The following is a 10,939-nucleotide window of genomic DNA, read 5'->3' as shown; positions in this document are numbered from 1 at the left end:
ATATAAATACTAGTGCTGATAAAGCTTACGTTGGAGATATAAACTCTAGTTAAGTACTTTTTATGTATCTATTTTTTATTTCAATCAATCCAATAGTGATAAGGAATTTTTTCTGTCTAAATTTTGGAGTACCGAATGTGTACAAGGCTAATGATGTGTGCAACGAGTATAAACAACCCGATGAAGACGAAGGTGTTGATTATTAGTATTTTTAAACCATTCCTGTGATGTCAATCTATAATCTATTTACCGTGGTTTCTTTTAAGGTGATAAAATAGTTTATTCTTTTTATTAATGAATAAAATATTACCCATTGCTCCTCCTTCATTGAAAACTTGTCCCGATTGGACTGCGTTTTGATCAATATTATAAATCTATATCTATAAACGTCGTTTAGTTTTGAATACGTATTGGATAAGCAAGCAGCTTTTTGTGATTTATAAGTATAGCATTCCTTAAAAGTAAAATCACAAAAATACTGAACTCAGAGGAAAATCCAATAATATACAATGATCCTGAAATTGGACATATTATTTATTTACTTTGTTTTATCCGTATACGCAGGTACGTAAACATATTTTGATATAATGATTTGCTATCAGGATTGTAATTAAAGATGTCAATCTCGTCTTTTATATATCCTGAATGATTTTTTTTACACTAAATAAAAGTATTAATATATGATTTAGTTGAATGAACTCTAAGTACCGTTGATCGTCAAACGTCCGGTTTTCTCCACTGTTATCGTCAAATAAGTCCTTCATTTTATCTCAAAATCGTGTTTTTTATTCTCTGTTTTCATCAAAGGAACCTAGATAATCCTTAAAATGTTTTCAGGGGGCAAATTTAATGTTGATCATCATGTCGAAGTATTTGATTTAAACCCTTAATCCTAAGTATTGTTTTTTGTTAGGATTGAAAAGTTTAAAGTAATCAAAGTTTGAAATCCTGTTACATGTCTAAGTTTTTGTCCAATGTCAGATATTAATATGCATTATTATGTCTTGGCTTGAAAAAAAGTAACTTTCTAGTGGGTATTATAAAAGTACTATGCTTGTTTAGCTGGTGACTATTGAGCCTCTTCATGTGTTTTTTTTTTTTTTGTTGATTACTTGGCAGTTATTACAGTGATTATGTGATTCCCAGACCAAATATTTCATGATTATTTGATTATTCGATAATCTAGAACTGGATTTTTGATTATTTATCTTTTTTTTAAATAATTATCATGTGATTTTATTGAAAACAACTTTGTGATTGTGATTACTTGGACACCCCCATGAGTGGCCTCACTATTTGTGTACAAGGGGTTGGGAAATGAATCTTCTGGAAATAATTACGAAACATAAATAATTTGGCCCAAGGCACGATCACAGAGAATATTGAATATCCTGGCCCACAAATGCAGATTATTTATGTGTACTAAAGGAAATAAATAATTCTTCATAGTATCGAACGAAAGCTAGTAAATATTCTGTCAAAAAAAGATATTCCTTCACAGTAATCCCATTAAAACAGATAGTTTGAAAAGCATAAATTATAAAACAATTGAAAGTCTGACAACCGAAGAGGTATAAATATCAAATCTTAATTATAGTATTGTTAGATTTTCTCTTTGGTAGTTAATGAACTAGAAATTTACAGACGGTATGTTTCCTATTAACCAAACAACGTTTGCTGGTGGTAATTTGTGTATAATATATATTTTTTTCCTTCTAGATAGCAATATTACTACGGAAAAAATGTCAAGGAAATCCCTACACCAACAAGGAATGGACATTCAAAATTCAACGTCAATATATTTAAAGGTGAACACCAGTGGAGAAGCGTGGATTTCTCTACAGGAGAATATTGCTAGTACAATATATAAACGGTACAATGTGATTCTTAAACTAGAACAGATTGCAATAAACAACATATTTGAAAAGCAACGTACTAGTGTCACCTGGTCAGAACTCCAATCTAACTGTTACGTATCTTTATGGGTTTCATGGATTGGTGGAACCATCGAAGTGGGAGGAGGTTCTGAGATTGGAACTAACAAGCTCATCCATTTACCTATAAATCATAGCATTGTTGTTACTGACATTTTAATATGGTCCTTTTATACAGCATACTGGCTATTTGATTTTCAGGAAAACGCAACCTCAGGTAAATGATATATTCATGTTCATACTCGGAAAAACTAATAGTCGTTTCATTGCGGTTTAATCTCTATATAAAAATAAGAACATGTGTCTTGATCGCTAATGAGACAACTATCCACTAACGTTCAACTGGTGTGGATGTAGGCAATTAAAGGCATTCTTCAACAATGAGAAATACACATTCCGATGTGTTGGTTATAGAAGGTCCCAACATAAAAAGTATGAAATAATTAAATCAAAATAACCCAATTGATTTCTATAACAAAACAATTTACGAGCACAGCAAATGAGACAGACGTGTACAGCGACAACCACTGAACTACAGGCTCATTAATTTGGACACGAACATAAGGACTTTAAACATGTTTGTGAGCGTAAAGATTAACAAGAAACAAAATTAAAGAGAGGAGATTGCAGGGTATATTTAGATCTGAAAGTACCCACAGTTCCTGACAGCTTATTCAAAGCCAATAACAAGTAATGAAAAAATCAAAAATTTCAAAACTAACGTTTTTAAATCGTGCTGTTTTGAATATCAAAATATTGAGGAACAGATATAGATTAATTATTGTGTACAGTTTATAATATATTGCAGCAAACAATATTTTCACCGACAAAATATGGATTAAAACTGTACTATATCGGCATTTTACCCTGAAATGGAATGTCCTAATATCTAGACATCACCATTTTTATAATATTGTCTAATTCATTCACATTTGTTTTAAGTATTTTTAAAATAGTACGTGAGCAATTAATATTATCCTTTTTGATTGGCAATTATGTATTACTTCTGCCAATACTACAGTTCTTACAATTGAACTGAATATCGTAAAATATCTATAATACTAAAACTACGAGGTCCAACTTTATATATAACTAATATAGTACAAAGGTGTAGATTAAAAATTACACCACTCCGGGCCCTTTTGTTTTCCACGTAATTAATATTGCCAATAATTAAGAAGTTCCGGGTCGAGTCCGATACCGATACCAATAATATATTCACCTGTTACATATTACCTTATCTGTACGTTCGGCATCTGACAGGCGCACCACCAAACGGTGTAGTCAGGATTAATATGCTATATACACGGGTCATAATGGTGCAGATTAAAAATTAAACCACTCCAGACCCTTTTGTTTTCCACGTAATTAATATTGCCAATAATTAAGAAGTTCCGGGTCGAGTCCGATACCGATACCAATAGTATATTCACCTGTTACCTATTACCTTATCTGTACGTTCCGCATCTGAAAGGCGCACCACCAAACGGTGTAGTCAGGATTAATATGCTATATACACGGGTCATAATGGTGCAGATTAAAAATTAAACCACTCCAGGCCCTTATGTTTTCCACGTAATTAATATTGCCAATAATTAACAAGTTCCGGGTCGAGTCCGATACCGATACCAATAGTATATTCACCTGTTACCTATTACCTTATCTGTACGTTCCGCATCTGACAGGCGCACCACCAAACGGTGTATTTAGGATTAATATGCTATATACACGGGTCATAATCACAGGGTTGACATTACTAAATTGTCAAATTGTTACCTATTGTAATATTTTAATCAGTAAGACTTTCTAAGATAACAATACGAATACTAAAAATCTGTATTGGTACAGTTTTCAATTTGTTAGTGGGCATGACGTAAAACAGCGAATCAAAGAATTCAACTTTATTTATAACTAATATAGGACAATGCTGTTGATTAAAAAATACTCCATTCCAGGACCTTTTGTTTTCCAAATAATTAATATTACCAATAATTGATAAGTTCCAGTTCGACGGGTTCAAACAGAAAGATTTGAAAGCAGAGAAAAACTGTGTATCTTATAATTGGCATGACTTTATCAGATGACAATACTAATACTAAAATAAGGCTTGCGCATAGTTATATACTTTAATTCAGTCACGGACCCGTGATATCACGGGTGTGTTCTAGTTAAGGTAGCACAATACAAAGATTTTTCATCCCCAACCAGACATCTTTAAACTTATGTAATTCCACTCATCTTTCTTTATATTTTATAAATGAGGTACCAAAAGAAAGAAGAAGGATTAATCTTCCATATTGTGATAATTTCATCATGACATAATTATTACATAATTAATTGTTATGTAATTAGTTGCCATATTGTGATGTCCATACTTGAATGAATTTAGCTTCTTTGTTATTCATAGCATCCCAAAATATTTTATAGATTCTTGCACAACACAGTTTGACCTCCAAAACTGTGTCTCAGATTTTTCCTATTGTATTTCATTCTCTCATAAATCTACAATGAAATTTGCAACAATAATTCATAAGAGACCACTAAATTCAATTGGGTATAAAATTTGTTCTATTGATGTTTTTGGAAATCTGAGACACAGTTTTGGAGGTCAAGCTGTGTTGTACCAGAATCTATTATATATTTTGGGATGGTATGAAGAACAAGGACGCTAAATTCATTCAAGTGTGGACATCAAAATATAGCAACTTATTACATAATAATTAATTATATAATAATTATGTCATAATGAAATTATCACAATTTGAAAGATGAATCTTTCTTCTTTCTTTTGGTACCTCATTTATAATATATAAAGCAGGATTAAATGAATTACATCAGTTTAAAGTTGTCCGATTGGGAGTGAACAAATCTTTGTTTTGTGCTACCTTAAGTTTAAAGTTTAATCCTATTATAGCTTATACAACTGATTGCACAGATGGGGCTTTAGAGATTGATCCAGAAACATTAAACACAACCGAAACAGCTTTACCAGGGTTTGTTTTAACGACGATAAGCAAAAAAGATACAACAACATCAGGATTTGATCCGACATCAATAAACACAACAGAAACAACTACATCAGGATTTGATCCGACATCAATAAACACAACAGAAACAACTACATCAGAATTTGATCCGACATCAATAAACACAACAGAAACAACAGAAACAACAACATCAGGATTTGATCCGACATCAATAAAGACAACAGAAACAACAGAAACAACAACATCAGGATTTGATCCGACATTAATAAGCACAACAGAAACAGCTACATCAGGATTTGATCCGACATCAATAAAGACAACAGAAACAACAGAAACAACTACACCAGGAGTTGATTCTACATCAATAAACACAACAGAAACAACTACATCAGGATTTGATCCGACATCAATAAACACAACAGAAACAACAGAAACAACTACACCAGGAGTTGATCCTACATCAATAAACACAACAGAAACAACTACATTAGGAGTTGATCATACATCAATTAACAGAACAGAAACAACTACACCAGAATTTTATCCGACATCTATAAACACAACAGTAACAACTACACCAGAATTATTTCCTATATCTATAAACACAACCGCATCAAGTACACCAGGATTATATCTGACATCGACAAATACCACAGAAACAACTACACCAGAATTGTTTCCTACAACAATAAGCACAACCGAAACAACTTCGCCAGGATATAATCCGACAACAATAAGCAAAACCGAAACAACTACACAAGGACTTGCTCCGACTTCAATAGGCATGGTCACAGCAACAACATCCGGAACAACAAAAAATATTGAAACACCATCAACAAAAAAATCATGTATATGTCCATGTAATAACTCCACCATGACCGAGAATGAACTCATCAGAAAGATTGCACTGTTAAAATCAGAACTTTCTGTGGATAAGAAACTAACGAACAAGTACAAACGATCCCTTGTATCAGCATCAGATGATAGACCATCCTCCAAGTACATCGGCAACTTCAGTATTGTTGTTTTAGTCGTTATTTGCAGCTTGATAGTTTTGATGGACTTTCATCACTGTGCTCCTTTTGTATTTCACAAAAAGAAATAGGTATTCCCCACTAGTAAAAGGCTATATCTAATACCAAGCCTGCATATGCTTTGATCATTATTAAAGGCCATACGGCGATATACAGTTTTTCGTTATGTTACAAATATGTCATCTCTGATCTCTAGTTGGTAGATTTCTCATTGGGAATTATACAACATCGTCTTATTTTTATGTCATTCTCTAAATGTATTTCATCTCATATGTACTCAATATCAAATGTACAAGCAAAAGAAATACAATGTTAATTCGATGTTTCTGTATTTTTGTATTTTTTAACTGTGTCTATTGGATTTTACCATTATTTGGAAAAACTTCACCCTAAAAAGGGTCATTGATATTTATTTGATGGTGTATGTGTTTACTTTTTTCTGTTTCATTTTTATTTACTTCTTTTTTTTTGTATTTTGCTTTAAAAAAAAAGGTTGTACTTGTTTTTGATAGTTTGTTATCATTGTTTGTTCATGTAAATTGTTAGTATTGTCATAAACAGCACAATTGTGCATCATATGAATGATGATTAGAGTATTGGTAACATTTCTGTAAATATTTCATCAATTTTCTTGTAACAATTATGAAACAGTTGGTGGCTGAGAGAAAGGTTTTTTTTAGGATATGAGCAAACAATGTTACTTAAAACATGTCATGATCAAGACAGACGATTTACAGGGCAATATTTCAAGATTATTGCCTCTGTAATATGTGGGCAAGAATCTGTCATATAAAGGCAGGGATAGGAGCAAAATATTTGTTTTATAATTGTTTGTAGTGATATGTGTAGATAATTTGTTTAATAATAGTTTGTACTTATATGTGTAGAAAATTTGTTTTATAATAGTTTGTACTGATATGTGTAGACAATTTGCTTTAAAATAGTTTGTAGTGATAAAAAATTGAAAACAACACGTTTAATAATTTGTTGCGTCCGAAGCGCTTTTCTGGATTTACCTTCATCAGGAACGCTCAAAGCCAAACATTTGAAATCCGAAGATAGATAAGTACCGAAAATCGTTGAAGAGCTATATGTTAAAAATACCTAAAATAAATAGCCAAATTCATCTAAAGCCAACTTTGCCTGAGGGAGTTGAAACCTTAGTTTCATAATAATTTAAAAATTTATTAACGGACAATTTTAAAAGACAAGCTTAAGGATATAACGAACAATTTTACTTTCCAAATGTATGAGCAGAAAATTTTGCTGACAAAACGTTAGGATATGGACATACTACTTGCCTTGTAATAGGTTAGGATAAGGGAATATGCTTTGACTCACAATAGATAAGGATATATGCAAAGAGTTTGCCTTGCAATATTTCAGGATATGGGTAGACAATTAACCTCATGATAGGTAAGGATATAGACAGACAATAAAATAAAAATGAAAGCTATCGTGAGTATGTTTGACTTTTTTTGCCTGATCATTTAGGAGATCGGTGAAAGTGAATCTCTTGTGCTTTCATAAAACGATTGAGAGAAAACAAATACGGGCTACAAACTAAAACCGAAGGGAAACTATAACAGGAAAAAGATAACATTTACAAAGACAATTGATGAATATAAATACTAGGATTAAATTTTTGAACGCAAATTCTTGTATAAAAAAACTCATCGGCGACGCTTTAATCAAAAGAGTAAAATATCTCAGATAAAATACGAAGTTGACGAACATCGAAGACTCAAAATTCGAAAGTGTTTTCCACATTAGCTAAGGTAATCTATTCCTGGGATAGAAAAACAGTAAATCTATAGTTATGACCTTATCAATAATAATTCATGTCAACACTGCAAGTGCTGACTACCGAGTTGAATGAATCATTTGGAACTATGTTTGAGTAATGTACTCGAGGCGACCATTTAACGAAGCATGATGCTAGTATTATTTGTACACTGTAAGGCATAACGAAAGTCTTTAGTCATATTATTTAGTTTTGCTTAGGTCATGTACAAGCTTTGAAGGCTTGAGATATGAAACATCAAGGTTCAAGTTATAAGAGATATGTCATCTGAGCCTTTAAAAGAAAGATAAACAAGACCTGTGTTAAAAAATGTAGACATTGTTATGCAAAGTCCAATTACTTTTTAGAGTAGTTATTGCCCTTGAAAAGTATAATTTGATATCTCAGTTGGCATTGTTATTCTAACATATATAAGGCAGGGGTACATTGTATCTAATATTTAAAAAAAAGATCAATTGACAATAAATTCGCAATATGAGGCAGTTGATTTTTAAACTCACAAATGTACAGTTTCAGCTTCGAAGTAAAATAAGCATTATGTTGACATACAGCTACATTGACACGAGGCACAAAAAAGTTAATTCGTGCGAACTAAAAGTAGAAATTCAAAACGTATTTATCTTATCTATTTAATTTTAAATATAACATCTTTGAAATAACCTATTCCTTTTGGATCATTGGAATAAGCTATTTTCTGTTCGGATTATAATAATTAACTGCACGGTTTATCGCATGGATTTTTTTTCCTCTTTAATCTTTTTTCATACTCCTTTTTCAGAAATTCATATTGCTTTTTAATGACTTCAAAACTTGAATGAGAAAGTGACGTAATCCATGATTTCATCTCTGAATCCGAGCTTGCTTCCAGCAAGTATCGTCTGCCTTCCGTACCAGTTGATGGCGAAATTTCGAAAACTAATCCTGAATAGTCCGCAGCTCTCTTTGCAATCACCCCCTCAAGAATGATAACTCCGTGCGGTTTTTTGTCATTCATTTTCTCAAAATAAAATAACATATTTCTCTTCAGCACAAACCATCGTCTTAAAAAGTTTCCATTTTCACCCTTCTTCCATAAAAATCCTTGTCTTGTGATCGGTACTGTGATAGAAGCGGCAATATATGTCAAGATACCATCGTCAATCCTCATTTTTATAGCAAGAATTTACACTAAACTTTCATTGTTTACTAAATTAAATGCTCTATTTATCTATTGTATGTTATATGTAAAACATCCGTGTTATATAAATATGTCCTATTTTGTAAATTGAGAATATTACATCCGCATACTTCTTATAAGGCAAACGTTCATGATCGGATTAACTTAAACTGTGTTATCTTATTTACATCTTCTTGTGATTAATAGATATGTGGATTAAACTTGTATACGCCAGACTTTAAAAGACTTATCACTGACGTTCGAATCGAATAAGTTAAAAAAAAAAAGGAAGAAAATAAATTAGAGTCTGGATAAAATTTAAAAAAAAAAAAGACAGACAATATAAAAAAAAGGAGAGCAATAGGTAAAACAAATAGAGAATAGAGAATAATGAATAAACAGTACAGTACTTTGAATCGTACGGTACTTGAAATAGATATAAATAAATTTTAAAGATACTATCAAATCATCGCGATCAATCTTATTCCGATAAGAATAAGAAAAAGAAGCACTTACGAGGCTTACACAATTTACATTTCTGTATAGAACCATGTCCGTGCACCGCTCTAATATCATTGGCTGTACTGTAGAGACGTCGTCTCGTGTAATATTGTCCTTTTAGTGTTCATTTCACTATTTTTTTCTTAAAATGTCCTGTACCAAGTCAGGAAATTGGCAGTTGTCATCTTATAGTTTGTTTCTGTGTGTGTTACATTGTCGTTTGGTTTTTTGTTGCACTTAAGTGTTTCTGTTGTTTCGTTGTTTTCCTCTTATAGTTGAGGTGTTTCCCTCGGTTTTAGTTTATAACCCGGATTTGTTTTCTATAAATCGATTTATGACTTTCGAACAGCCTTTATTGCGAGTGGTTTTTGAAGCCAGCAAAATTTCAAGACGTGAGGACGTTCCCATCTAAGACATCCCCCGCAAAATTTTGACGTCACTGGCTGTCAATAAATTACAACTCTTTCACTTCGGGTTACAACTTAATTCCATGCGATACAAGTTTGCCGGTTTGTACATTTTTCTAGTACAGAAGAATATTGGTATTATATTATGTTATTTTGTTTTGTTCACGAATCGCATTTGGGGGGCCTACAGGCGATATGAATATATTGATAGCCGTTTTCCCCAAGATGTCAACATATGCCACTGAAACTTCAGCATCGATTGAACGATTGCTTCGAGTTAGGATGAACAAGAATGTGTCCATAGTACACGGATGCCCCACTCTATCATTTTCTATGTTCAGTGGACCGTGAAATTGGGTAAAAACTTTAATTTGGAATAAAAATTAGAAATATCATATCATGGGGAACATGTGTACGAAGTTTGAAGTTGATTGGACTTCAACTTCATCAAACACTATCTTGACCAAAAACTTTAACCTGAAGCGAACGGACGCACAGACGGACGAACGAATGAACGGACGCACAGACCAGAAAACATAATGCACCTCCACTATCGTAGGTGGGGCATAAAAATGTGGACTGCCGGGTGTTATTGTCAAAAGTTGGGAGACTGATCTTACTGTAACAAAGAAATGGCATGCCCATTTCCATTTCCATTTTCATTTTTACTAATAGTTAATAGTAAATTTCATCAAATGTGTTGCTTGGGTTTCGTATTATAATCCCACTCAAAGAAGCTTACTTTTCATATTTCCATGACGTTTTTGAAATACTAGTTTTCGGAAAAACAAAAAGTGAAACATCAAAGGAACAGAAAACTACGTATGTATGCCATAACCATATAAAACTTGATGCTGCCACATAGATGAAAATAGATACAATGATTAGGCATAACATTTTTGGTACAGTTTATCTTTTTTAACTGTCCTGTACGCTTTGGTACGATATATCTGTTCTTACAGCCCTGGGTCCCATTGGTAGAATATAGTGGAACTGAAAACATGTCACCCAGTATGGCGTAACAAGATGAAACTTTGATGGCATTTGTCTTCAAAGTTGCTAAGAAAAACACAACACAAATGTTTAACACAGAATAGTTACCAGGATTATAATAAA

At 32.4% G+C, this 10,939-nt stretch overlaps 1 protein-coding gene across 1 annotated transcript; it reads left to right on the top strand.

Moving 5' to 3' along the window:
• Positions 1-445: 445 nt before the first annotated feature.
• LOC143053607 (uncharacterized) lies at positions 446-6,200 on the top strand. The gene is made up of 3 exons (XM_076226402.1): positions 446-564; positions 1,720-2,151; positions 4,849-6,200. Exons 1-3 carry the CDS (start codon positions 510-512, stop codon positions 6,024-6,026), a joined length of 1,665 nt encoding a protein of 554 aa, XP_076082517.1. The 5' UTR covers positions 446-509; the 3' UTR covers positions 6,027-6,200.
• Positions 6,201-10,939: the final 4,739 nt, after the last annotated feature.

Source organism: Mytilus galloprovincialis, chromosome 12 (assembly GCF_965363235.1).
Source record: "Mytilus galloprovincialis chromosome 12, xbMytGall1.hap1.1, whole genome shotgun sequence".
Classification (NCBI taxonomy): Eukaryota; Metazoa; Mollusca; class Bivalvia; order Mytilida; family Mytilidae; genus Mytilus; species Mytilus galloprovincialis.
Note: the sequence above shows the minus strand (reverse complement) of the source record. Positions and strands in the feature narration are given on the sequence as shown.